Source organism: Mugil cephalus, chromosome 1, assembly GCF_022458985.1.
Source record: "Mugil cephalus isolate CIBA_MC_2020 chromosome 1, CIBA_Mcephalus_1.1, whole genome shotgun sequence".
Classification (NCBI taxonomy): Eukaryota; Metazoa; Chordata; class Actinopteri; order Mugiliformes; family Mugilidae; genus Mugil; species Mugil cephalus.
This window is the reverse complement of record NC_061770.1, coordinates 3,417,488-3,445,474: the sequence shown is the minus strand read 5'-3', so window position 1 is coordinate 3,445,474 and position 27,987 is coordinate 3,417,488. Positions and strand designations below refer to the sequence as shown.

Here is a 27,987-nt window from a genome sequence, read left to right as displayed (position 1 = left end):
TAAAATCGAACGCGCCCTTCTTCGGGCCAATCAGAGTCTGCGGTGATGTAAACACGGAAATGCCCAACGCAACCGAGGGAAACAAGAGAAGTAACAAATATCGTTTCACTTTTGCCAAAGAATAGGATCTCCGCGTACATTTTAGGTTTCAACCGCATCCTGACATCCCATATTTCACCTTTTTAAGTATAGTTCTATTGCACATAACATCATTTACTTGGAACTGAATGGAAAATGGAGGAAAAACACAAGAAAATACTTCAGCGCAACAGGACTAATGTGGTGAAAGACTTGGATCCATCTAACATCTACGATGGCCTTCTTGAAAAAGGAGTGTTCACCCAGGACATGATCGATGAGATAAAGGTAGGTTTCAGTTGGTCAATCGTCGGATTTTCGGATATTTCTAAAATAAAGTAAAGGCTGATTGTGCACACGCTTGACTGTTCCCTATCAGAGCTCGGGGACCAGACGAGATCAAGCCAGGCAGTTAGTCCGGGACTTGGAAACCCGGGGGAGTCGGGCCTTCCCGTTATTTCTAGAGTGCCTTCTAGAAACAGGTCAGCACAGTTTGGCAGAGATCCTTCAGAGTGGAACTCCAGCAGTTCATCTGCAGCCTGCATCACCAACTCCAGTTGTGCGCCCTGTTCTCCAGCCTCTCCCAATTTGTACGTCTGATTATTCTTTACATTCACAATGTCAGGGCATTTAAATAGATTCAGTCATTTGTAATTGAACACTGATGTGTTTTTTTTTCTCACATGCATGCTCTCTGTTTCTTTAATAGACTCTCCTATGGATGATGATAAGCCAAAGAAAGAGCCTCTCTCTGTCTATCCATTACCTAAACCTAGTCCTGCTCCTAGTCCATGTAAGCTATGCAGTTCATTTAATATTCATAAGTCTGGTAACTTCTTTGATGCTGAACATGTATTAATGTGTATACCACAGCACCTGACAACGATTTCTTGAGACTAAGACATCAAGGTAGAACACGACGGGATAGTCTTCAGGTAAGTTCCACTCATTTATCATGCACGTAACAACCAATCCTTTTTTACTCAAACTCTTATATATTGTTACACTTCTTTCTCTGTATTTTTGTACTGCTGTATGTCAGTGCTACAAAATAGACGCTAGCCCCTGTGGTCATTGCCTCATCATAAACAACGTGGACTTCGAACCCGGGAGCGACCTGAACGATCGCAAGGGCTCCAACATAGACTGCGACAAGCTGGAGAGGAGATTCAAGGCTCTCAACTTCATTGTGGAGGTCAAAACGAACCTGAAACAAAGAGTAAGATGTCCGTTTTTTCTGCCACTGTGTCTGAGGCTGGACTTATGACTTGGCCAATGTGATGCTAACACTTATCTCCACATTTCAGCAAATCAAACATGAACTGTCATGTTTGCGTAAAAAGGACCATTCACAGTACGACTGCTGTGTGGTCATCATGCTGTCCCACGGGACCGAGGTAAGACCTGTTCTACCATATATTTGTTTTCTCTTGTTCCAGCCCTTCTAACGTTGTGGACACTTCACATTAAACAGTTCATCTTCATATTACTTGGTACCAGCCTCTGTAATTATGCATAATTTAATATCATTCCAGCTATTGTATTCCATCACAGCACAACTTTCTCTGTGACTGTAAAGGTTCCAACAAAGCATCACAAAGGAATGAACTGTTCTTTGGTGATACATATGTGATACATAGGCCAGCCATTCCCTGCAAAGGACTCTGAACAAAGCATTAACAATGAACATTTTATTCAGGATTAGGTCAATTTGTCCATATGTGTTTGAGCTCTTGAAAGTAGACTGCATGAAAATCATTATAATTTTTTAAGCTTTTGTGACTCTTATGTGAATGTGAATTTAAAGCTGAGGTATATTATTATATACAGTAACTGTAACTTCATTATATTTTGATTAACAGCCTAAAATAACAAAAGATGTGTCAGTGTCACACACACATACAGTATATATGATGTAATTTGTATTTGTTATATGTTTGTAGGTGAGTCACAACCGCTTCCCTGGTGCCGTGTACGGTGTGGATGGACTACACGTCCCGGTTCAGCACATCACAAACTACCTCAACGGCCAGCATTGCCCGTCTTTACAAGGCAAACCTAAACTTTTCTTCATTCAGGCCTGTGGAGGAGGTAGCTAACCCTGAACACACTGCTCAATAACTCGTAACTGTAATACGTCTTGTGTGTGTAAAGTATTATTATAGGGAAACTTTTTTTTGGCCTTGAGGTGAAAAAGACACAGGCTTTGAGGTTTCCCCTGATGAGGTCGAACCATCCAGCGGTGGAGTAGACGACGAAACAGACGCCATCCCGGTGTCATCCAGCAGCGACTCTCTGAGCACGTCCGACGAGGTGGATGCCAGACCCACGCTGCCAACCCCGAGTGACATCCTGGTCTCATACTCTACATTTCCTGGTGTGTTTGCGTCTGAATGTATATTTAATATTTAACTTAATAGTATAGTCTCTCCAATAGAAGTCAGAACTCTACATAGACATATCTTTGTGACAGGTTATGTGTCCTGGAGAGACACCCAGTCGGGCTCCTGGTACGTAGAGACACTGGATCGTATCCTTGAGGAAAACGCTGCTACCGATGACTTGGTCACAATGTTGATGATGGTGAGCTTTTTTTACTATACCAGCAAAGGTGGCTGGAACCATGTTGGATCCCATTAGCCACTGAAAGCCTTTTAATATATATTTCAAACAGAGGTATATCTATCTAATCATTCCGTCATTGTGCTCGTTTCCAGGTGAACCACGAAGTTTCCCAAAATTCTGCAAAAGGCCTCTACAAGCAGATGCCTGGCTCCTTCAACTTCCTCCGCAAACTCTTCTACTTTAAAACACAGACGTAGCGCAAAAGTTAAATTGTCAGGGAACATTTGTCTACATCTACACATCTGCACAAAAAAAAGATGTCTGAACTGTGACTGTGCTGTGACTGTTTGATCATGTCTTACTGTGCGTTCCTATCATTTCTCATGTCTTTAAATGGTTGTTGATTTTTATAAATGAACTTTTGGGGAGCAGGTGTCATATTAGAAAGACAAAATTTAAATACTATTTTGCTGTAAAATCTATTAAATTGATTTTACTTAAAAATATACACTGCCTCAAAGTAAAGTAAATGTAATGCATTTTATTACAACTACTTGAGTATATAGTGCAACAGACTTTAATTTATTAAGTCTACTTAACTTACCCTTACTCTATTTAACAACAACAATTAACCACAAATTCCAAATGAGTTGTACTCACTCACTTATTCAGGTTCACCCAATTAAATCATATAAATTTTATTTTTAGAAATGATTTCAATATTAAAGCAGTGGTGGTGGGCCGGAAGTGCAGAGTTGTTTGTATACCTATTTAAAATATTCAATTTTGTGTATTGTGCTTTGCATTTTTGTATTTTATATTTTTGTTTTATTGCTATATATTTGACTTCTCTTACTTTTGCACATTTTTTATTTTTTGTTTGTGGTTCTACTTGGGGACGGGTTCAACTCATTAAAAATACTCTCGCTAGACACTCAGTACAGGACGGACGGATGGACAGATAGACAGACAGATAGATACTTTATTTATCCCTCGGGATAAATACTGAAAAGGTAGCTCCTGTTGTTGGACAGATACTGTATAACATGGCCAACCATGGGAGGATTGTTTGTCTTAGGGCTTATGCGGCAATACATGTGTGATTCAACCTATTAAACTGTGTCATCAATGTAACTTCTTTCAATTATTTCAATCAGAAATGGTGATAATATACAGGGTTATGTTCAAAAATCTTATGTTTTGGTTCAAAATTAAACTTTAATGATTAAAAAAAGACTTTTGCGCACGTAGTCAGTTATAATACTTTTATAATGCTATGTTCCACAGCACACTGGAAGCCATTGGAGACTAGAAACCTCTTTTGGTGTCACTGGAGAGTCCAGGACACTGGATGGCTGACAGGATCAGCACTCTCCTTGATGGAGAACACAGCAGATAAAAAATGAGGACCTCTCTTCCAGTCCACCTAGAAGCCTTCTGGTTACAAGTCTTCCTTGGCTACTACTTCCGTGGCTGCCTGTGTCATGATGCCAAATCTAAAGAGATCTCTTTCAGGAAAAAGGAAGTGTAGCAGAGGTCTATGAGTGGGATATGCATCATAAAAAGATCTCCAGATAATTTTAAACACACAATTCCCTAGTTTGCAAATGACTGTTACAAAAACAAGTCTACAATATCTTCAAAATTCTTCAGGCATCTCTCCCTGCAGTTGTCAGAATGTCTGTCAGAAAGAGAGGATGCAAATTGTACCTGCCTGGAGACATGTCAGGAAAAAGCTTTTGTTATCCAAAAATAAAATCCCAGAAAAACTACAGTTTGTCAATGAATATACAGGTGAAGATCAGACTGTTAACGTGTCAGAGAAACAAATCAGTAATGGAGATGTCTGGACATGAAGACAGCTTTTCAGTAGTCTTCAGGTATCTGCGCAGCACATGGTCATTGATTCAACTCTGAATTCTGCATCATATCAAGGAGCACTTGAAGTCTGAAAGCTAATGTTGAATCTGAAGTGGACTTTTCAATGTGATTTTAAGCACACTATAACAACCACAGAGGGATTATGCATAAAAGAAATTCAGAGTTATTGACTTTGAGGTTTTGAGCCCAAACTTCACAATGAACAGTACACACAGGAAAACTATCACCTTGCACCTTGCAACTGGAGGACATTGGCATGGAGGAGTGGAAAATGATGGCTGTCATCTTCACAAAACTTTAAGAATTTATTTCTGCTAAAAAGTAGCTTCTGAGGGCAATGGTATACTTACCTTTTCCACAAAAATTATTTCAGCCTCATATTTTATGCTCAGTACATCTTAAGTCAGGCGGCACAGCGGTTAGCGCGTGAGTTTTCTCCGGGTCTTCCTCCCACCTCCCACCAGACATGCTCGTTAGACTAATTGGTGACTCTAACCTGACCCTAGGTGTGAGTGTGAGTGTGAATGGTTGTTTGTCTCTGTGTTAGCCCCTGCGATGAGCTGGTAACCTGTCCAGGGTGTGCCCTGCCTCTCACCCAATGACAGATGGGGTAGGCTCCAGCAACCTCCACGATCTTAGTGAGGATTAAGCGGTAGAAGATGAGATGAGATGAAATCAAAAGTCAAAGGCACTGTGTGAGTATTGTTTATTGACTTTTCCAGTGCCTTCAACACGATACAACCCTCGCTTCACAAGGGGAAGTTAGAAGCAGTGGGTGTAGACAGCCAGCTGACGGCATGGACCACCAACTACCCCAAGAACGGACCACAGTGAGGCTTCACACCTGTGTGTCTGATGACGACACTACTGAGGCCCTTTTATGACACCATCATAAAATCACTTTCGTCAACAGCTGGACACCTTTTGGAGTGCAGCAATCTGCAAAAAGTGTAGAGCTGCATCTTGTAAAAGGTCGCATCTCCATGTGTCAGAGAAGGACAAAAAAAATGGACAAACTGATAAAGAGGTCCAGTTCCTGGGCTGTCCTCTGGACTCAGTGGAGCAACCCCATCAAGAACAACCCCTCGCAGCCCCTGTGAGACTTTAGTTGGGACTTCAGGTAGCTCCTTCAGCCAGAGGCTGATTTATCCACAGTGCAAGACATCCTTTGCCCCTTCAGCAGTCAAACTCTTCAACATTAGCATTTCTTAGCTCTGCTACTGAGTTTCTTTGTTGGACATGTAAAAGACATCTGTTTATACCTACTACTACTACATACTGTGTTATATCACCTGTCTAATTCTGTCTTTCTTCTTTCTTTTTGCAATTGCAATATATCTTATCTTATCTTTGCTCTGTATGTCTGGATGTGAGTTTGATGCCTGATGTTAGGTTAGGTGAAAGTGTACTTTCCTAGATTGTACATGTCACTCCCCAGCAGATGGTGTGTGTGAGTCACAGAAGTCTTGAGAGGTTAGGGTAAGGGCGTATTCACACCAGGAAAGACAGATAGTTCACTTGTTTTGGTCCAGATCTTTTTTTTTTATTAAAAAAATAAATAAAAAAACTTGGTTCGGTTTGTATTCACATTGCATTTGTTTGACAAGCAGACCAGTATTGTAAACAGACCCACGTGTGACCCGTAGCCACTCAATCAGTGGATAAAAATTGATATTAGCGGGATCTTTGGCAAAGTTTTTTCACTTTAAGCCTACACTACGTCTGAGTCTGGGTAAAGCCTTCCTTGGACAGTCTCTCTGCGATTTGGCCATAAATGTCGGCATCTTTGTGCATCAAGCAGCTGATATATGCTCTCCTCCGACTATATAGCAGGAGTCAGTGCTCTCTTCAGTGCCCCATGTTAACCCACGGCTCATTTACTGGTATAAAATAGAAACAACATTTTTTGTAACTTTTTTGTTCCTGGTATACCAGTTAGTTTTTTTTTCTCTGCAGAGGTGGTCTTGGTTCACTTGTTTGGTCCGCACCAGAGTCCGCTGATTTGTACACACCTACCCAAAAGGTCCAGACCAGAGAAAAGGTCCATTTCCAGCGGACCAAACTAGCCTGGTGTGAATACGACCTAAGACTCTTATTTTCCTCCACTGCCACCAGAGGTTCCTGTAAAATTAGAAATGATCCACCTCACATCAAGACAAAAACATATTGGTATCTTATCTCTGCTTTCCTTCACGGCTAAATCCACTATGTTACATAAACATGAGCTTTGTCACTGATATTCCTGTTTGTGTTTTTTGTGTCCCGGCTAGAATTGGACTGGACAATTGGATTGTTAGAGTGAAATGTCCACATCTATTTAAACAATAAACAAAAGGGACATACTTGTGTAAGGTAGTCCACTGTATGAGCATATGTCATTTTTTTTTTTGTTGTTGTTGTTGTTTGTTTTATTTATTCCCCACTCAACAATTTATACACTTGAATCATTTTATCTTATAACTAAGACAATGTGGATCAGATTATTCAGACTATAGTCTTCTTACTTTTCTAAACCCTCTGCATACCAAATGTGCATGGGCCTCGCCCCATACATGTAAGTGTTTCTGTCATGTTTTCTTGTCATTCTAGTTGCTTTTTCTAGCCATTGTCTGCAGTTGTTATCAGTCGCTGTGACCTCGTGGTTTTATTCACTGTTTTTCCTACACCCGCTTGGCTTCATATTTTCCAGAACAGGTCCTGCTGCAACATGACTCCTTCCCTGCTTTAAGATGTTCAACCTGCCCAGTCTTCATGGTCTGCAGTTATCCACTCCAACCTGCCTACAATACCTCTCATATTCAAGCATTATAGCAGCTAACTCACCTGTAACAGAGCAACAGATGTCACTAACAGCTTTATTTCTATTCATTGTCAAACTGTCATGTAGCATGTTATTCTTCCTGGTTGGTCAGAGAACAGTCTCCACCTAGAGGGATGTTTGGATGTGTATTCTCATAAGCATTTACATGTATGTGGATATTAAGCTTGATGAACTGATCAGTGAATAAAGTCCTAACTTCTGCCTCTATAAAATGTGAGTACTGTACATGTACACAAGAATTTACCTTCACCACTCTGACAAATAATGAACAAGATGAGACATTTTTGTCTTTTCTATATTTAAAACAATTATTTTTCTTTAACATTATTTGCTGAAGCCACAAACTGGATACAGAATGTTCCCTAATCTCAAAGAACAAAAAGCCAACTGAATGTCTCTCAAAAACCATTTTGTAGGAGAAAAACATAATTTTTCAGTCCAGCCTGGCTAATATTTCGTCAGATCCAGCTCCCTATGCTTCTTTCCCTGTGTCATCTGCTCATACAGGCCACTAAAAACATCAAACTGCTCCAACCTCTTCGAACTGGACGTCTGCCCTCTCTCCCTCCCTCTCTCCCGGGATTATCATGTTATTCTGATTTTGGTAAATAACAGCCAGCTGAATAAGTGCCACTGGAGTCAGGCTCAGGTTTATTTTGTATCACAGACCCAGCCTGTCCTAGATCTTGAGAAATATATACAGAGTGTCTGTTTCCAACATCAGTCTCACTGGTCATCAACCGCAGTGAAGCCATGCTCCGCTTCAGCACCACACTCTGTGAGTATACTAATGGCAATACTACAAATAAGTAACAATATGGATTTATGAAAATTCATTATTGAGAAAGACAATGGTAAATTATTGCAAATAATTCTGTTTTCTCTTTCAGTGCTGGCAGCAGCCTGTCTGCTTGCAAGTGCAGGTAAAAAAGTCTGCATTATGAAGATGTATGCATTTATTTTACACAACTCTCTGTTCATCTTGTGTTTCTGTCTGTTTTTTCTTGTTTTTTTAAGATTTTCCTTCAGAGATAGTCACCACGTGTCTAGTCGGCACTGTCCATCGCCTGAGCTGTGGTATGACATGTCAGCTTCCCGTTCACACCAGCGCTCACATTCACTGTAGTATTACACTTGGGGCTATATGAACTGATTCAGTTGAATCAAAACACAAAATAATAGGTTACTTCATCTGAGCTGCCACATAGTCTTTTCTCCTTTTCCAAAACAGACAGTGGCGTGATCAGTGTTCAGACGTCGATGTACGGACGATCGGACAGTGTGACTTGCAGTGAGGGAAACTCTCCAGAAGACATTGCTCAAACCGACTGCTCTGTGGCAGGAGCTGTGGATGTCGTCAAGAAAAGGTACACGCATGAAGTCGATTGTGGGAAGAGTGTGTGAATGTAAAATGTTATTTACAGTATATAACTCAAAGTCACATGAGTCTCAGTGGACTTAAAATACAAATGTGCACACATTAGAATCCCTGCACTAAAACTCCTGTATCCTGTGATGTGCAGTCGATGTTCAAACAGCATCAGAAAAGTGGTGATTTTACTGTATGATCGCTCTAGAGGATGTACTTTGTGGTGCTGTTAAACTGGATTAAACTAAACTCTGGTGTGTTTCTGTTGCTTAGCTTAGCGCACTGACTGAAATGTGTTTAGCAAAATAACAGAAACATGTGTCAGTGAGCCACAACACAGCAGTAAGCAGGATTCTCTTTATCGTGGGTTCTTGCTTGAAATTCTGCGGGAATCCTGTTCTTATTTTTTTCTCCCTGGCAGGTGCGATGGAAAAAAGGTTTGTGAACTAAACAATAGTGTCTTCGAGACGCCTGATCCCTGCGCCAACACTGTGAAGTACATACAGACCAAGTACAGCTGCCTCCCAGCAAGTCAGTCCGTAATAAACTACAAAACTCCTTCAGCTTGGTTTTCACTTGCTTTAGACGCTCATCATTAACTTATCATTCTAACTTATCATCTTCGTGTCATTTTTACAGTTTACCAAGTGACCTGTGAGCACTCCTTGGCATACATGAAGTGTGGTAAGATTTCCTCCTCTCTGTATGCATGGTAAATTAATAAACTGGTGCGTTGTTACATTTAGTTTACGTATATTTGTAACTCTTCCTTCACTTTTTGTTAGATGAAGGTCAAGTTATATCAGTGTACGGAGCTGATTATGGTCGCCGGGACCAGACCACATGCATTTACGGCCGGCCAGACTCTCAATTCCAAAATATTTACTGCTCAGAGCCCAGCAACAAGGTGGCTGAAAGGTACAGATGGAAAGCTTTTTGTCCTTCAATGTGAAGTTGTGGAAATCAAATGTTGTATTGTATTGAACTTTATAACGGCAGTATTTCTTATAGTTGCAAAAATATCCAGATGTCACATGTTCCAGTTACATATGTGTTATTTATTTATAATATTACTTCATGTGCCTCCACAGCTGCGACGGGAAAAACAGTTGCATTGTCAGAGCGGGCAACTCGGTCTTTGGGGACCCCTGTCCAGGCACTTTTAAGTACCTGGAGGTGGCGTATACGTGCTTGTGTAAGTTGCCTGAAACACTATTGCACATTATTGAAGCTGGTGTTTGCTCTAAAATGCAGGGAAAGCTTGACACACAAAGCAGTAAATTGGACAAAAATCAACATTATTCAAATATCTGTGCAATGATCAAAGTCTTAAAAGTCTTGGTTGTAAAGTATAAAATGTCCCATAAGTCACATAGAACGTCTACTGAAGTGACTCTTTATTCTGTTGTTTTTTTGTTCGTTTGGTTTGTTTTGCAGATCCTGTCGTCACTTAGGATGAGTCTGCGTAAACATGCAGGGATCTCAATCAGATCACAGTAAAGATGTCCTGAATAAAACACATCAAAGCAGCGTCACGCTTGGGATTATGCTTCATTATTTTTCATGCACAGCTATAACATAAATCTAAATAGATGCACACAGGAATCCTGTCAGATGGGAGATATCTCTAGTGGTAATTCTGGGTCCTCCAGGAAGTCCAGAGAGAAAAATATAACAATAGGTGCTTTTGGGTGTTCCAGGAAGCCCACAGCAGAAAAACAAAACACAGCTCAGAGAGAAGAATGTTAGTGAAGACAGAATAACAACACCTGTTTAGATAGATAGATTACTTTATTCATCCCCTAAGGGTAATTAGGTGTCAAGCAACGGAGCAAAAGTGTGTGTTAAAGTGAAGTAAACTCTGCCTCTTTCTCAGACTCCTGCTCAAAATAAAATCAATATATCTGATATCTATCACTAATATAGATAGATACTTTATTGTATACACTACCGGTCAAAAGTATTAGAACAGCATCAATATCCTCTGGTATAGTCGGTCAGGGCTTCATCCTACAGTTAGTTAATGACCCTAAACTTTAGTCCAAGCTCTACCAGAACTACTTCAGGACAAAAACAACATAGAAAGCTTGAAAACATGGAGTGGACCGTGGCCCAGTGTCTAGACTTTTACCCAGTGGAGCTGGTTTGTGATGAATTGGACAGAAGAGTCAAAACAAAGCTCCCTACAAGTGACACACATTTCTGGGAACTCATGCAACAAAATTGGGAAGAACTCTCTGAAAAATATTTGATTTCCATTTTAGAAAGAAAGAATGTCACAAGTGTGTTCACATGTTAAATCAGCCAAAGATGGTTACTTTGATGAGTCAAACGTCCAGAGTAGATTGTGGGTTATATATTGTTTCCATGATTTTTTTTTTCAGTTGTTTATTTGGTTTATGCTTTAAAATATTGGAGTGTTCTAAAACTTTTGTACACATTAGTATCAGCAATGACCACAATCCAATTGTCTCCTCACAGGGAAGCACTGTATAATTGTAGAGCCTGGGGTGCAAACAACCTCCTCAACCTGTCCATGGAGCAGGACAGGTTGAGGAGGTTGAGATCTTCTCATCTCATCTCAGTAATTATTTTTTAAAATGATCAATATAATTCAGCTTTTTTGACAAGAATTCACAAAGAAAAACTCCCAAAAAATCACGCACATACATATTTATCGTGAGAGTAAAAACAGATCTACAAAGTAATACCAATTACTGAAAAATGTATCGTGCAAAAATCAATAGTTACAAAGGCATTCAATGATTAACTTTTTAGGAGACAAGAACCAGCACGTGTGCAAGGAAATAAGTGAGGGTAACATTACAGAAAGATTTGAAAGAGATCTGAGACATGACATTTGCACATACCCTGAAGGTCGGCTTTGTGTCGCTGTCCCTCCCTTGAATGTTTCCATGTCTCACCTCAGGACATTTTTCTGTCATGTGAAATGACACAGAGACACTTTTTGTAGTAAGTCATTGTTCCCCTGTTCATCCTTGTTTCACCTTAATTAGTCGAGTGTTCACATTCTTCACTGATAGGAGCCAATTGCATAAGGTCAAGCTATTGTTCAGTTCTTGTCCCTGCAGAATAAAAACCAACCACACTTCAGAGCCACAGTTCAGACCAGATCTTCAACACCATGCTCCTCTTCAGACTCTGCACAGCACTGTGTGAGTACTCAACTTAATTATAACTACACACACACACACATATATATATGTGTGTGTGTGTGTGTGTGTGTGTGTGTGTGTGTGTGTGTGTGTATTCAGATTTTGAATATAACTTACATTTGGTGAAAACAGAAATTCACAGATATGTCTTCCCATTTCCAGTGCTTGTTGCTTCAGTGGTTTCCACAGAGAGGGCTATCACTTGTGACGGTAACCGCTTTGTCCAACACCTGAACTGCGGTATGACTTATTTTCTATGTCTGTGTACACATTGAATAGTATGTTTTATTTTAAAGAAGTTAATAAGTGTACTTGATAGATTGATTACCTTGTCTTGTAAAAAAAAAAAAAAAAATTATTTATCTTACTGTAGACTGGCCCTCATCTTCGTTTTTGTCAACACAAGTACTTTGATAATGATTTGAAAGAAGCTCATGCTAATTGTTAAAGTTCAGCATTTTTATACATGTGAGAAAGCATTTGAATGTACACATTGTAGACTCAAAGATGATAACATAGAGTACATAGAAAGGGACACTTTAATACTAACGTTACACACTCCCTCTTACATTGTATTCCCCTGTTCATGTGCCACAGATAATGGAGTGATCAGGGTACAGGCGGCGCAGTATGGACGTAGGGATGGTGAGACCTGCAGTGAGGGAAGACGCAGGGAACAGCTTGCTAATACAGAGTGCTCTCAAGAAGGCACTGTGGATGTCCTCAGGAAGAAGTACGCATCATATCTATTTCAATATAATAAATATTATACGGCAGTCAAGTCTTCTCGTTGGATCAGTGTTTTAATGTAACACATCCAGTAGTGCTCGGCCTATTCTGTGAAACAGTCTGCATGATGTAGGAACAAGCAATATAGTAAAGGTGAAAAGGTAGTGTTTAAATAAGGAGGTTTTTACACTGAACACATATATTTATTCCTTTTCTTACCATTTCTTCTTTAAACTCACCTCGAGACAAAAGATTTTACTACATTGACACAGACTACAATTTTGAGAAGAGTCTAATCTGTTGACGTTCACAGTTTATATTACTTTTAGTTAAACAGATTTATTTATGAAACTTTTCACAGTAGTAGTAGTCTTCAATGCTGTGTTGCATAGTTTATGGTAAAAAATAATACTCTAAATACAATTATTGCCCATAATAGCCTACTGATGACATAAAGACAAGCTTTAACTTAATAAAGCTAATCTGCTTGATTTTACAGCCACAGATAATATTTCAGCAAGTCAGCTAACCGTGTCATGGTTAAACATGTTATCATGCCACACAGCTTTTTAGCAATGGTATAGTAAATGTGCAATGTACTTGCACATGGTAATATTTAGCATCACTGAGCTGAATCTAGAGTAAACTAACAAGCTAATGTTTAGCATGTTGTACTGTTTGATAACGAATGCTAATGTTTAGCATTGGTGGGCTACATGTTTAGTATACTAAAACACTACTGTTTAGCTTTTGTCAGCTTAATGCACTGTTAGCACATGCTAATGTGTAGCGTAGTTAAGGTAAACATATACCTTACTGATGTGCTAATATTTAGAAATGGTATCCTAAATATACAATTAAAAAAAGTTTTTTAAACTAATGTTTAGCACTTGCATGTGGGACTAAGGGACTATGAAGACTAAATGCTATGGAAAACTGTTTTAAGGGTTTTCTTCAGGGACCCAAGGGTTTGATATTATAACCATTGGGCCATGCGGCTTTTTATTTAAAAGGTGACTCATACAGTACAGTCAGATATTTAAAATGATCTCTGTTGTTTTTTGTCATGCACGATTAGTTTCAACATGCTTCTATTTTCTTCTAATACATTCTCTCCTGTCATTCCTACAGGTGCGATGGCAAGAAGGTATGCGAGATAAACATGAATATTCTTCGTACCTCTGATCCTTGTGAAGACACCTACAAATATCTGGAGACCAACTACACCTGCTTCCCAGCAAGTCAGTCACATGCCTGCATGAAAATATCAGCGATGCAAAGCTGAGATTCAGTGGGATATTTAACGTTATTCATGTCATTTTAACAGTTCGTCTTGTTGCATGTGAGCACTCTTTGGCCTATTTGTTCTGTGGTAAGATCACTTGCTTTCCTTTTTTGCAGTTATGGAAAATCCATATGACAAATAAGAAAAATTACATTTGCCCCTTTAAAATGGTTGCTACTTTTCATTCTTCCTCCTCCAACTTTCCTCCTCCTTTGCCAGATAAAGGGCAGGTTATATTTGTGTATGGTGCTGACTATGGACGCCGTGACCAGACCACCTGCGCTTACAAACGGAGCGCCTCTCAGGTTGAAAATGTGGACTGCTTGAATCCCAGTAAAAAAGTGGCTGACAGGTAACAGAGGGTGTAGTTCCTATTGGTACATATAGATCAGTGAAATGAAATAATTTCAAGGTTTCCTTAGTGAATAAACAATAAAATAAAATAAATGGATCACAAATTTTGTTTTCACTTAATTCACTCTACATCCGCAGCTGTAATGGGAAAAACAGCTGTACCATCAGGGCTAGCAACTCTGTGTTTGGAGATCCCTGTATCGGGACGTACAAGTACCTGGAGGTGGCTTACGTATGTGAATGTGAGTAACTGTCAAATGTGGCAAAGAAAATCTGCTGTCCAGCTGTGCAAATGTATGCAATGATGATATATGTGTTGATACAGTGAGACATACTGTTGCTAGTACCCCTCTGAATGTAATGTTTTCTGTTTTACAGATCCTCTATTCCCCCCAGAAAAGTGACTGCAGTCGTACTCAAATGATAAGAAACACAGCATATCACACACTCATTAAACGTCATTAAAGCAAACTACATCCGTTGCTGTGATTTTGTCCAGTGTTCTTGATGCAAGTACACAGTACTAAAATAATGATATTTAGGTTACAGTGAGTTAACCATTAAAGAAGAACAAACACTTTCCAGAATTTACATGACTTTTATTAAGCAGGTGACTTCTCATCAGTACAATACGTTTTTAATATCATATAGAACTTTTTAGACAGCTTTTGTGTCCAGTGCTTGGTGGTTTAGATAGACCCCTGTTTCCAGATGTTTGAGATTAGCATGAGCAGCTATAGCTACGATGGCTGACAAACTCTGTGGGGAATGTAAAATCTGAATGAGAACAACTTAAATTAATTTCTTAATACATGATTAATAAAGTTTATTAAACCCTACTGAGACATTATGTCTCAATTCTAGTTAAGTAAACAGTTAAAGAGGCCAGTAAATACAACACTTCCCTGCAAAAGTACAGGTTTTTTTTTTTTAAATTAAAAGATGAATATGAGAAAAGAGATCAACATTCCAGCTTTTATTTCCAGGTGTTAACATCTGGATCAGGAAATAGCACCTTTTCTTTCAGCCTTCCCATTTTTCATGTGATCGATAGGTGTGGTTTTACGCTCAGTTTCAGATATGGGTTTCCCTGTGCAGACTGAATTTGTCGTTAGAGGAATACCAGAGAGCTGTCTGAGGGTGAAAAACAAGCTGAGAGAAGATGGAAAATCAATCAGGACCATTGTGCAAACACTGGCTATAGCCAGCAACCATTTCGAAAGTCCTGAAGAGAGGACACGTTGATGTGAAAACAGCAGCAGTCAACAACAGAAACATTGCGAGAGCTGTAAAGAAAGACCCTGAAACAAATCAGCAACAACCTCCAGAGGGCATGAGTGGGGGTTTCACAATCTACTCTACAAAAGTACAGAGCCTACACCATAACATGTAAATGCCTCATTTGCAAGAAGAACAGGAAGGCCGGAATTTGTCTAAAGGTACAGAGACAAGCCTCAGAAATTACAGGGCAAAGTTTTATGGGCTGAGGAGACAAAGATGAACCTTTACCAAAGTGGTGGAAAGGCACTAGAGACAACTGATGTTTGCCAACTTTAATAAACCCATTGCTCTATTTATCTGGTATTGGTGGGTTCTGTATAGTATGTGTTTTTGTACTAAGCCTAGTATTATATTTCTGTATTCAAGAGTGGTTACCCAAGACTGGGGTCTTTGTGTAGTAATCACATCTGTTTTTTGTTGTTGTTGTTGTTAAACCCCCTTGACAGTGGTGATTTTTGGTTTCCTCAGAGATGATTTTTGTTTGTGTACAAAAAGCCTGAAAAGTAGTTGTATTCATTTTTCATTAATAGATTTCTTTTCTTCGTCTAAGATAGTTGAGCTCCGTTGGAGTCCTCTTTTTGTTATGCATTTTTGGGCTGGAGTTTGAATTTTTATTATTTTTTCAAACATCTGTTAATAAATCTTTTTTCCCTCCACGAGCTGGGTCGTATCAATTAACTTGAATCTATTTTATCTGTTTAGCTTCTAAGTTGTGTGCCGGGAATTGGCCTTACTGTTCCAATACTTTAGGAGGGAAGTGTACATAAAAGTCACTGGTCAATGTCAGTTAGTCAGTGTCGGTTAAATTAAACGTGACCAACTCTTCGGTTTTAACGTGATACAAAAATGGACATCTGGAGAGTACATCATGTGAGGATTGCGCAACGATTTATTAAGGTATTAGCCTATATGTGTTTCAAAAAGCTGTACATAAATCAGAGATGTTAACATTTAGTCAGACAACACTCATTTCCTCAAAAATCAAACTGTGAATGTTCTAAACTCAAGAAATTTAAGTGCTCCCCAAAGTAAAATGATGCAGCCACACTCTCCACAATGTCAATGAGTTAAAATTAAGCATGTGAATGGATGTAAACGTCAGTGGTAACCCAAAGGCCAACTACCAAACCACAGTCAAGTTGCCCATGTCTTTGGAGAGGTCCGTCTTTGAAGGGTAGACGACTTTCAGGTTCCCATCTTGGTCAACTGTTCGGACCTGCTGGACGATCAGTTGGCTGGAGGTCTCACTGCTGGCTGTGGGCTCTGGTGGGGCGTCCCCTTCCCCTTCGGACCCAACCTCTTCCCGGTGCTCCGCAGTGAACTTGTTCAACTCTGCCATTTTCTGTTAGGAAGCAGAAATCAGCTTTTAATAAGTGAATAAAATGTTACAACTTCGATTCACTGATCTCTGTTTTCCTTTACGTTTGAATTATTCTTTGCACACAGCGACAATGGAGAAGAAAGAGAGGAAGTAAGAAGCTTACAGCAATCAGAGCGTCCATAATATCTTTGCAGGTCTGCAGGCTGGTTGCACTCGTCACCTCCAAGAACAACTCCGCGGTTGTCTTCCTAATCTGTAAAGTAAAGACAGCATGTTCAGCTCTATTACATCGTGAAAGGACACGAAAAACAACAAGGTAGCTGACTACAATGGGACGACCTGGCTCAAAACATAACCTGATGAATGAAGAGAAATGTTACAGTTCTTTCTGTAAACATCAGATCCATTGACATCGGACATAAACACTAAGGCAGTGTGTAACAGGAGGCCAGGATGCCTGCACACAATTAAGGAAAAAAATTGTACACTCACCTTGGTTTTTTCACTGTTGGTGATTGGTGGGAATGAGATCACATGTCCCTCTGCATCCACTAGGCAGGGATAGAGGGGTTTTCCTTGCAGAAGCTGCAGGTATCTGTGAATAATAATAATAAATATACTAGTTGTAACTTTGATCAACTTGGAAAAAATGCTCAGCCGTCACATAGACTCTCTGCAGGTTTGATGTGGTGTGCGTGTAAGACAGTGCCCGTCAAGTAATCGTTTTGTCTTCTAAGTGGTGTCTACTCAACTGGCAGCACCTTACTTTGTTGCTTTAGCCACAGCTACAGAAAAAAAGTGGTAGAGAATTTTATCGGTTATTAAAGTCAGCTGTACTAATTTAAACGTGTCATTAAAGGAGCAGATTTTTTAACGGCTTAGTTTTGGTTGCAGAGATAAAGAAAACGTCATAAGCTGTAAACCTGACCAAAAAAAATAAAATAACCTGACCTGTTATGTGTTTAAATTATGTGCTGCTGAAGACAGACTAGTTGTGGTTGGACATACTTATGCTGCCCTCATGTGTTCAAACCAGTTCAGACACAAATAAGGAAGGAAGTTACAAATATATCCGGTGTGCCACGAAATGCAAAGTGCTCATCGTGTCCTTTCACCTGGTCATCAATCCAGCCACGCCCAGGAGGTTATAAAACCGTGCCTGGTACGACCTGCAAAGCTATTTCCAAAAAACCTGTGACATTTTCCCTTTATCTGTATTTGGTGTAATGGTGTTTATCAGTGTCTGACCTTTTTTTTAATCTTAATTTGGATCTCCATATTGTGCAAGACAAATGTGAAGATTTGGAAGAAAACAGATGCATTAGTGACATGAGTTATCAGCTTTACCCTTTTAAAATACTTTAATTAGATTTAATTTGTCTTTGCATAATTTTATCGTTTATTTACAAAATCCACCTGTCCATCCACCCACCATCACTCACCCCTCTGCTGTTCGTTAAATAAACTGTTGGAACGGCTTCTTGGATTCTGTGTCTCAGTGGTCACACCACCATTGAGCAGCATCCTGAGTACAGCGTTTTCATAAGATGCTTAATTTTTGTGTTGAAAGCCAGCGTATGTCAACACAAAGCTTTGACTGAAAGAAAACCTGCTCTTAATCCAGCCTGTATTAAATATCAGGACCCAAGTGGGCCCTGTGTGGAGGAGTCATCTGTGGTACTGACTTGTGGAGGCCAGTGACGTTCTGCCTCTTCTTCTGCTTCCTCAGCTCGTCGGCCTCTAGATGAAGCTGCCTTACCAGCTCGACAGCCGTCATCTCCTTCCGTCCCAGTGCCACAATCTAACAGGTATCATTTTAGGTTAGAGAATTTACTACGCAGCGAGTTATGGATTTTCTGAATGTCAAAAAACACTGGCATTGACACTGTATGACTGCTGGAATTTGATTTAATTTGAAAATAATCAGAAACGGCATACCTTCAGTTGTGTAGGCGATCTGACGTCATACGTCAGGGGACCTTTCAGAAGCTGCACATCATGAGTCGCAATGGTTGCGATGGTTCTTTTGCCACACAAGTCATCATGAAGCTTTGTCTAATAACCCCCCCCAACCCCAAAAGAAATTAATTATTTTTGGTGCCAACATTTCTTATTTTAGAAAACACTGCTGTGGAGGTTCTGATTGATCTTACCTGAGCCATCAGGAAGCGTTTGAGAGCATTCCCAGGTTTTAGGTTCATGCCTCTGACCACACAGCAAACCAAGTATGGTCGAACATCTTTCACCTCTGCATTCACTGTGACCGTGAGCGCAGTGGGAGCGTCCGAGACATGGAGAACCCTCACCACCATCTTGTTCAGTTCCTCCTCCTCGTCCTCATCCTCTGCCACCTTCTCCTTCTTCTTCCTCTGCTGCTGCCTTTTTTTCTTGTCTGCGTTACGCCCTCCGTCTGCGTCGCCCCCCTCCTCCCCGTGTCTTCCTCTTCCTTTTCCTCTGAGGTAGTCCAGGATGGACTTGGTCTGGCACCCGTTGACCATCTTCTCCAGGCGCTTGTCACTCAGCTTGTTGCCCTTGAAGTTGATCTCCTTCAGCTTGGGGCAGTCGCTCAGATCGGAGGGGATCTCACGCAGCTTATTGTTAGACAGATCCAGCACCTGCAGAGACAGATACGAATAAAACAAGTGTAGCAGTTGAGGTTTACACTCCGTGGAAGGGCATAGGGTAGCAACGAAGTTTTCAGTGTAATCATTTCAAATTACAGAAACAGACATAGCACAGCGAGAATATATTGCACTGAAGCGAGCACAGACTTGATATTGTGTCTTGTAGCGAACTAGGTTGAAAATGGTGGTAATTTAAAAATGAATGGCATATTAGCAAACATGAAAAGTCATTAGCAAGAGTTTAAGACACACACCAATACTACTGACAGCTTCTCTCAATTTCTGCTTATATTTGACGCCCTGAAAATGCTTATTAAAATAAAATGTAATTTGTTCTAACATTTAACCATTATGGTAGCTGTAGTAGCTGCGCCAATTAACGACAACGTATTGCCTACACAAGAACGCAGTATTTATGCATGTTTGTTTTTGGTGGAAAACATCATGCCTGGGGATGAAGTTCGGCTCACCTTAAGAGCAGCTAGCCTGTGGATGTCTCCACTCAGCTCTTCGATGGAGTTGTCAGAGGCCACCAGGGTGCTGAGCAGATCCAGCCGCTCGGAGCACAGATCTGCAGGGAACCCGGAGATGCGGTTCTTGGAGATGTTGATGGTGGACAGCTTGGTGCACTGACTCAGTCCCTCCGGCAGGACCTCCAGACTGTTACAGCTCACATTGAGAGTGTTTAGCTCCCTCAACTGAGCGATTCCCACTGGCAGAACCTGAAGGTTGTTGACTGAAAGGTCCAGGACCTTCAAGGACTTGAGGTTGCTGATGACATCCGGGATGGAGGCGAGCTTGTTTCTGCACAGGATGAGGCTTTGGAGGTTTGTCAGATGCCGGATGCCCTCGTGGATCTCTGTCAAACTCGGGCACTGGCTGACTTCAAGATAATTCAGCAGCGTCAGAGAATAGATGGAAGAAGGAAGTCCTCCGATAGAGGAAATTCTCTTGTCAACAGCAGGGCCCTGTAAAACCAGTTCACGCCTCTTCTCTGTCGCTGCTTTCTCTACTTCTGGCCATTTCTCCATGTCATCCATGCTTGTTGGGGATACCAGTGGTTGTGTAGTTCGCGAAGATAATGGATGTAATACTTCCGTTTTGAAACTTCAAACTAAGTCAATATTCTGACCGTGTCGATGTGTGGAAAAACAATTGTGTGTCAATTTTATACCGTGAGATATATAATTGATGATATATGTGGATTTTTATTTTTATTTTTTTACTTTGATGTGTTGACTATCATCCAGGCAATTGATCAAACAGGTATAACTAACTGGAATGAGGTCTTTGTGTCCAAATCTTTAAAACCAAAGTTTGAGGTAATTTTATTTTATTTTATTTACATTCATTATATTGACTTGTTACTAAACCAAATAACAATGATGGTGAATAAGAACTTGAAGGTGTCGCTGCTTGTTAAGCTTTTATTCTGGAGAGCAGAAATTACTTCCTGTATACAATTGTTGCGTCAACCTTGTCAGCCCGAAAAACAGGAAGGATTAAAAAATTAGGAGATAAAAAAAATATATATGTATAAACGTATACAATTAAATCCGTGCATCTGCACAAGACTTAAAAAGGCAAATTTGACGTCCAAAACCAATAAAACTACACTGTCCATAATTCATTGGGACTGACCCACGAGCCCTCTATTGCGCATGTCAGCTATGGTTGTTGTCAGCGGTGGTTATGGAGATGAGATGGGAGTACGAGCTGTCAACACTACGGTAATGTTCGTGGTAAGATATCTTTGAAATACACGTAAGAGCAGGTCAGTTTACTCCTGGACGGACAATAACAAAATCTATGACATAAAGAATGATACTTGTCAGGGCATTTTGTCAGAATTTAGCCGGGCAAAATACCTTCAGGAAACGGGTAATGTTAGGTTAGCTATGCAGGCTGATTGAGCAGTTAGTTTAGCGGTTAGCTAATACCTCCCCCGGCCCCCTCAAGAAGGGCTGGTCTGTTCTCCTCAGGAATATTATGTATGCTTTTATAGCCTGGATAGTAATATTCCACGAAGATATACTATACCACATACTAAACTTAATGCAGCAAACTGGCCCTTTAATATTTTTACCTACAACTTCCCTTTGAGAAATTTTCAATTTTTTTTTGTTAAAATTATTAATGTGTACTCTTTTGCCAAAAGTATTCGCTCACTTGCCTTTACGCGCATATCAACTTTTTCTAGAAGCACATTTGTGAGGTCAGGCACTGTTGTTGGATGTAAAGGCCTGGCTCACAGTCTTCGCTCTAATTCATCCCAAAGGTGTTCTGTTGGGTTGAGGTCAGGACTCTGTGCTGACCAGTCAAGTACTTCCACACCAAACTCACTGGTGCGCAGTTATGTTGGAACAGGAAGGAAGTCATTCCCAAGCTCTTCCCACAAAGATGAGAGCATGGAATGATCCAAAATTCCTCCCCCTTCCACCAACTTCACACTTGGCACAATGCAGTCAGACAAGTACTGTTCTACTGGCAACCTCCAAACCCAGATTGGTCCAGATGGAGACATGTGATTCATCACTCCAAAGAACGTCTCCACTCCTCTAGAGTCCAGTGGCGGTGCTTTACACCACTGCATCTGACACTTTGCATTCCACTTGGGGATGTTTGGCTGGGATGCATCATCTTGGCCATGGAAACCCATTCCATGAAGCTCTGTGTGCACCGTTCTTAAGATAATCTGCAGGACACATGAAGTTTGGAGATCTGTTGCCACTGACTCTGCTAAAGTTGGTGACCTCTGTGCACTATGCACCTTAGCATCAGCTGACCCCGCTCTGTCATTTTACGTGGCCTGACACTTTATGGCTGAGTTGCTGTCGTTCCCAGTTGCTTCCACTTTGTAATAAAACCACTGACAGTTGACTGTGGAATATTTAGTAGCGAGGAAATTTCGTGACTGCACTTGGTGCACAGGTGGCATCCCATCACAGTACCAAGCTGGGGTTGATTGAGAGTGACCCATTCTTTCAAAAAGGTTTGTAGAAGCAGCCTACGTGACTAGGTGCTTGATTTTATGCACCTGTGGCCATGGAAGTGATTGGAATTGATTGAACTGATTTCAGTTATCTGGATGAGTGAATACTTTTGGTAATATAGTCTGTGTTTACTTCTGACTAGTAAATGAAGCATATTTTGGTTGAAATAAGTGTAGTTACATTGATCTATTTTGACTGCATTTCTAAATGATAAGTATGGGCTTCTAGGACAGAACACATGTTCATATTACAGTATAATACAAAATATGCATAAATATTGCTAATGTTGTGCCCATACAAGAACACTTAAAGAATTGAAGGAAAATCCGAATTCAGAACTATTTAGAAAACTAAAACTAACATACTTACATGGCATAGACACATTTCAGTTTGCAACTCACACACATAGAGAATCCAATTTATTGGTTTAAATTAAACATATGGACGAGAAATAACTTATCGTTAGTTGAACATTATGTGTTGGATGTGAATGATCCAAACCTGCATAATTACAACAACTGCAATTAACCTTATTGTTCATCGAGCCTGTTTGACCATCTTCAAACTCTTAACTCTAAATATCAGCTATAAAAATCTTGTCTGTGTTTTATAAGTGTCCATCAGTAGCATGCCCAGGAAGATAGGATTCATTGTGGTCAACTCTTCAAGTCATGAGGACAACTTCAGTGCCAAGGAGCTCATGGTCCATGCGCCCACAGTCAGTGGCTGGAGGTCCAGCAGGTACAGTAACTCACTGTACAGTAAGCTAGAGTAGGACATACACATAGACATTTTTTGATTTTTCCTTTCCCCGTTCTTCCTTTTGTAAAACAATAATACTGTAGATTCAACAGCTACAAACTAGTTGTCTCTTAAAAAATCCTTTCCTCTTAAAGCAATTCATGCCTCTGTGAATTAAACACTCTTTTTCAGGCTGTGCTCCTACCCTCAGCACATCACCCTCCAGCTGGTGGAAAGAAGTAGGGTAAGGAAGCTGCAGCTGCTGGCTCACCAGTACCTGATCCCAGCCAAGGTTGAGTTCCATATCGGAGACACTCTCCCTGAAACCAGTACTCCAGCCTTCCCCACGCAACTTCGCAGACTTGGGTGAGTCTACAGACTGAGTTTTGAGTTTGGTTTTGAAGCATATTTATGTGCTTTGTGCATATTAGGTTAAAACAGGCCGCTTTAGGAAATTGAGCTTAAACAACTGTAGCTATTGGGTTTCGCACATGCAAAGAACTGAAGATTTTCTTTTGTGCCCTTTGCACAGACCCCCTTAGATCTGCAGTTTATAACATAAGAATAATCTGAGTACTTCTACCACTAACCCAGCATTTTCCTATTTCCTATTTTCCTAGTGGGGCTTTTAGCTTAGTTACATTTAGCCGCCTGAATTTGCAGGTTTAAGTAATTACGACTTCTAGGCAATTTGATTAAGGCGCTGACCAACAGGAGTTTTTCGTGCAGTTCTTCACAAACAGAGTCCTGCAGGTAAACTCAACCACATTCACCATGCTGACATCAAGCTTAGAGAGTTGGTGAACCTAGATGGAGCAGCGGATTTTTAGATGTATAGAATAGAGAGAAAAAGAGAGCGATGATGGCAAGACAAGAGCTAGCTCTGTCCATGCACTAGCAGTGTGTTAATGTCCTCTTTGTTTCACTTGGAGAAATTTGGGATGGCAAAAATACAAGAATGTTACAAAAGAGCTTGGAATATCCACTAGCAACCCACTGACAGCTACAAAGACAGCTACAAGTCCAAACCAATGTGAGAGATATTATTCACAGTGAAGAAGTCAAATGAGTTCAGTAATATCTTGTAGATGTAGTAACAAAATGTATCCACTCTGGATGCAGAGATGCTGTTCACTGCTACTAAATATGTAACCACTAAAGTGACATTAAGTAATGGATTTTATTCTTGTACATCCCCATTCCTTGAATGCCACAGCAGAGAAGTTGATCCAAAATAACAACTGTATTTTCTCCCATAGGTATGTGTCTTTGTCGGACAATGAGAAGACAGGTTTCAAAGCTCGAGAGCTGAAGTCGGTCCATGTGGATGCCATTGGAACGTACCTGAGAATAACCTTTCATAGGAACCACATCAACCGTCACAATCACTATCATCAGGTACTTTTAGCTTTGACCGATACAGTCTGGCACTCGAAGCAGTTTGTGTTATGTGGGGTTGTGTTTTGATTGTGTGTTGTAAAAAGGTGGTTGATTAGTAGCAGCCTTCCAGAAGTAATTAAACTGTATTAATGAGAATTTACAAACTATAATTACACAAAAAACCAACAACTGAAACAGCAAAAGAATATTTCATTTCACCTTTCACAGCACCTCAGCATGGAGCCCTTTCTGTTAAAACTCTTCCTTATATTTTACATCATATATACACTACAGAAGAGCATATTTTCCAGATATTTCCTTCAGTGTTTTGAACGCTGCAGTTGTTTCGTTGTGATTAAGGCATGAGGCTCTTTGGAGCAGCAACACGGACCACCCTCTCAAATGTAAAAAAAAAAAACTGTTCAGCAGTCACCTATTCATCACATGCATTGATATTTTATTTTTTCTCACAGTTGTGTTTCATTCAGCTACCTCACCACCATCAACGTTTGTTTATGGTTTCAGGTTGCTTTGGTTGCCATTAATGTTCTGGGAGATTCTTTGGATGCCAATGCTTTTAACACAATCGTAAGTGAGCGCTCTCTTCTGAACTTTCATCTGTACGGCAGTAGGTGGTGATGTTGTGCTGTGGTTTTGTGAGACATTTGGTGGGTTGAAGTTCAATTATGCAGCCGCTCAAAGTGAACCCACTATGCTGGTTAGAATGTTTAGCATGTTAAAATGGAAACAGATCGATTAACGAGAAATGGTAAAGTGAGTTCCCATGAAACCTCTGTTTTCTTCATATCATTTATATAAAATCACTTAGTGGTGATGGACAAAAATGTAGACTTAAAAATTATAATGCTAATTCACTAATTAATGTAATTTATTTTATGTTTTGAAAGTATTTGGTGGTGCTGCATTGCACCATTATATTGTGAAGACATACTGGATTCTCTGATACGGTTACAACATGCACTGTAACTGCCTGTATGGCTTGTACACGTGTGCGTGGTGTATGTACGGTGGTAGGTGTGTATATATGTGTCAGGCATGTAGTAATGAGACACAAAGGGAGCGCAGTATGTAATCAAACAGGAGCCCTTTAGTTAGTCACTGTAATCAGATAGTTTTGTGGAAAGACAGACTCTGGAGGAGAGAGAGCACCTTGAAACACACACACAGACAGACATGCAAAGACACAGACACACACAGATTCCAGCGAACAGGCTGCACATTGTTGGTCCACTAATCCGACTCTGAGCACCTCCATCACAGCAGTAATCTTGTCTGGAGGGTCGACTAGATCTCGTTCTCCTATATCTGCTCTGTGGCTGGAAGTTGTGTTTGTCCCATAGAGGGACACTGTTGTGAATACTGGGAGAAAGCTTAATTTTATGCTCTTTTAAAGGCTTGGTTTACCCAAATTATATATATAAAAAAATACACGTACAATCCGTTCTTTGCCACTCCCAACGGACTGATTCTTCATTTCAGGTGATGTTTACGCTCACTTTATATCTATGTGTTATATTTTTAATAAACATTTATCTGTTCTCAGACTGGATATTTTTGCTCTTGTAACAAACCAATTTGTATGTTATTCGTCAGTATAGGAATAGAGCAGGTGTTATTGTTAGAATTTACAATGGCTCTGTTTCACACAACAGTCCCATTACTCCGCAACAGTGAGCCAGCATACACAATACAAGTAATCTGAAGGGAACTGATCCATTTTTTTTTTTTTTTTTTTTTTTTTTTTTGAAATGTCACAGTGTGTTCTGGGAAAATGGTCTATTGTTGACCATCATAATAGTTAAGTAACACTCAACAGCCTCACAGGTGGCTGATTGACTGGCTTTATTTATAAATGGTTTTGGTGTTTATACCAGGTTCTGTTCTTTCACAGACTTGTCTCCCCGGGTACATGGGGGCCATTATTTCAATTCACAGAATACATCAAAAGCAACAAGCACCTACGTTTCATAACATTCAGTTCACTTTCACTGTTCACTTTTGTATCTGACCAAGAGTGATATCGCCAATCTAGGATATACAACCGGTTTTGTAATTCGGGTAAATGTATAATTCATGGATTAGTTAAACAGGGGACCATCATGTGACATCATATTCATATTAATAAGGTACAAGGTATCTATAGGAAAGGGAACCTTAAATGACTTCTGTTGTGATCTGGCGCTTTAGAGATAATACAATTAAATCAAATGAACTTCACCTTCAAGGAGGGGTGGTGGTCTTGTTCTGTTGGCCACAGTCATTGATCCAATTCCTGTTCTATGGACAAGTTTGTCCTTCATCATGTTACGTGCATTTTTATTTCTTTTTGTCATTTACACAATTTTCATTTCATATTTGTGAAGTGGATTGCAAGTCCACCATTGCCATGTAGCTAGCTCTGGTTAATGACTGTGAGGTTGTATGTGGGTGTGTGTGTGACTTGTATGTACGTTTGTATTACTGTCATTGCAAGTTTTTGTACATCTGGCTGATCCTCACTCTTAATGGTTAGTTTTAGGATAAAGTAAAGGGTGAAGTTGCGGGGTCACCCTAAAGCTATTTGGGAATAGAAAATAATGGTGAAGTCTTCGTGAGAACCAAAATATGAGAGTATGCTGTATATACACGTGTGTGTAATTTGTCCATCTGTTTACCCCCAGCCAAGCAGAGAGCAGCTGATCGAACACTACCTCAACAGTACCCAGCTGGAAGCTGCTTTGGACACGACCTTCATGGGGTGAGGCTAGGCCGTTGAACTCTGGTTTCTTTGTCTTGTGACAATAACATTGTCCAACAGAGCCATTTAGTCTGGAAGCCAACCAATAAAGCATTCAAGGTCACATGCATTGGAAGAAAATGCAGGTGGCCGCCAGCGCAAAGAAAAAACACATTTAGATTTTTTCTCTTTTAATATATCGACCCCCAAGGGACATTTCACCTCAGGGTCTCAATCCTGGTGTGGTGGTGGAGGGGAAAGGGTGGGGGTGTTTTTGGTCAGAAATTGCACAATAACCTGTACAATTTGCTGAGTGTAATGCCACATTTTCTATTCTGCACTGGCCTGTTCTAAGCTGACAGTATCTCATATTGTTTAGACACAAAAAAGATTCTTCTGTTTTTATATCTATATGTTATTATTAGGCATTAATATGTCCAACGTTTGCTGTCTTTGTGTCCTGTCTTAATTTCAGCAAATGTGAATCTATCTCCCCCTTGGATGACCTGGCCTTTGATATGTACCAGGACCCTGAAGTTGCACACATCATTCGTCTCCTGGACCAAAAAAAGCAGGACATGGTCCGGCTAGAGAAATTTGAGGAGGCCAAGAATTTGAAGCAGGCCATCGCTGATCTACAAAAGGTAGCTGC

The 27,987-nt window shown here is 40.2% G+C and overlaps 4 protein-coding genes across 8 annotated transcripts in view; 3 read left to right on the top strand and 1 right to left on the bottom strand.

The window, feature by feature from the left end:
• The first annotated feature begins 42 nt into the window (after window positions 1-42).
• On the top strand, window positions 43-3,877 carry casp9 (caspase 9, apoptosis-related cysteine peptidase). Its single transcript, XM_047600307.1, has 10 exons — window positions 43-366; window positions 458-668; window positions 788-871; window positions 952-1,013; window positions 1,121-1,297; window positions 1,386-1,475; window positions 2,022-2,169; window positions 2,267-2,455; window positions 2,552-2,661; window positions 2,796-3,877. The coding sequence occupies exons 1-10, from the start codon at window positions 235-237 to the stop codon at window positions 2,898-2,900; spliced, it is 1,308 nt and encodes a 435-aa protein (XP_047456263.1). The 5' UTR covers window positions 43-234; the 3' UTR covers window positions 2,901-3,877.
• A 4,101-nt stretch (window positions 3,878-7,978) lies between these two features.
• On the top strand, window positions 7,979-15,223 carry LOC125015245 (rhamnose-binding lectin-like). Its single transcript, XM_047596958.1, has 17 exons — window positions 7,979-8,123; window positions 8,236-8,268; window positions 8,363-8,422; window positions 8,577-8,712; window positions 9,136-9,245; window positions 9,354-9,398; window positions 9,500-9,632; window positions 9,806-9,909; window positions 11,196-11,224; window positions 11,812-11,890; window positions 12,053-12,130; window positions 12,488-12,623; window positions 13,751-13,860; window positions 13,947-13,991; window positions 14,124-14,256; window positions 14,397-14,500; window positions 14,637-15,223. Exons 1-17 carry the CDS (start codon window positions 8,099-8,101, stop codon window positions 14,660-14,662), a joined length of 1,386 nt encoding a protein of 461 aa, XP_047452914.1. The 5' UTR covers window positions 7,979-8,098; the 3' UTR covers window positions 14,663-15,223.
• Window positions 15,224-16,405: 1,182 nt separating this feature from the next.
• On the bottom strand, window positions 16,406-20,573 carry lrrc47 (leucine rich repeat containing 47). The gene is made up of 7 exons (XM_047600723.1): window positions 19,955-20,573; window positions 19,014-19,475; window positions 18,799-18,915; window positions 18,546-18,661; window positions 17,353-17,455; window positions 17,024-17,113; window positions 16,406-16,881 (listed from the first exon to the last, which is right to left on the bottom strand). Exons 1-7 carry the CDS (start codon window positions 20,522-20,524, stop codon window positions 16,660-16,662), a joined length of 1,680 nt encoding a protein of 559 aa, XP_047456679.1. The 5' UTR covers window positions 20,525-20,573; the 3' UTR covers window positions 16,406-16,659.
• Window positions 20,574-21,134: 561 nt separating this feature from the next.
• cep104 (centrosomal protein 104) overlaps window positions 21,135-27,987 on the top strand; it is a 29,262-nt gene continuing 22,409 nt past the window's right edge. For 3 of the 5 annotated variants that reach the window (XM_047601285.1, XM_047601312.1, XM_047601319.1), the window contains exons 1-7: window positions 21,135-21,226; window positions 23,092-23,218; window positions 23,411-23,584; window positions 24,478-24,616; window positions 25,124-25,186; window positions 27,280-27,356; window positions 27,811-27,979. In XM_047601285.1, coding sequence (XP_047457241.1) covers window positions 23,106-23,218; window positions 23,411-23,584; window positions 24,478-24,616; window positions 25,124-25,186; window positions 27,280-27,356; window positions 27,811-27,979 — 735 coding nt within the window. In that variant the 5' untranslated portion in view covers window positions 21,135-21,226; window positions 23,092-23,105. The remainder of the gene's footprint in view (window positions 21,227-23,091; window positions 23,219-23,410; window positions 23,585-24,477; window positions 24,617-25,123; window positions 25,187-27,279; window positions 27,357-27,810; window positions 27,980-27,987) is intronic. The other 2 variants (XM_047601297.1, XM_047601304.1) reach the window with 2 other exon arrangements.

What these genes read in the sequence shown, in the direction of transcription:
- casp9 (XM_047600307.1), top strand. Translation starts at nt 235, where the DNA reads ATGGAGGAAAAACACAAGAAAATACTTCAGCGCAACAGGACTAATGTG. An exon ending in AAACGAACCTGAAACAAAGA is followed by an intron (nt 1,298 to 1,385) that starts GTAAGATGTCCG and finishes TCCACATTTCAG; the next exon opens with CAAATCAAACATGAACTGTC. An exon ending in TGCTGTCCCACGGGACCGAG is followed by an intron (nt 1,476 to 2,021) that starts GTAAGACCTGTT and finishes ATATGTTTGTAG; the next exon opens with GTGAGTCACAACCGCTTCCC.
- LOC125015245 (XM_047596958.1), top strand. Translation starts at nt 8,099, where the DNA reads ATGCTCCGCTTCAGCACCACACTCT. An exon ending in AGCAACAAGGTGGCTGAAAG is followed by an intron (nt 9,633 to 9,805) that starts GTACAGATGGAA and finishes GTGCCTCCACAG; the next exon opens with CTGCGACGGGAAAAACAGTT. An exon ending in TGTCCAACACCTGAACTGCG is followed by an intron (nt 12,131 to 12,487) that starts GTATGACTTATT and finishes CATGTGCCACAG; the next exon opens with ATAATGGAGTGATCAGGGTA.
- lrrc47 (XM_047600723.1), bottom strand. Translation starts at nt 20,524, where the DNA reads ATGGATGACATGGAGAAATGGCCAGAAGTAGAGAAAGCAGCGACAGAG. An exon ending in GATCGCCTACACAACTGAAG is followed by an intron (nt 18,662 to 18,798) that starts GTATGCCGTTTC and finishes GATACCTGTTAG; the next exon opens with ATTGTGGCACTGGGACGGAA. An exon ending in AACGTCACTGGCCTCCACAA is followed by an intron (nt 17,456 to 18,545) that starts GTCAGTACCACA and finishes TATTATTCACAG; the next exon opens with ATACCTGCAGCTTCTGCAAG.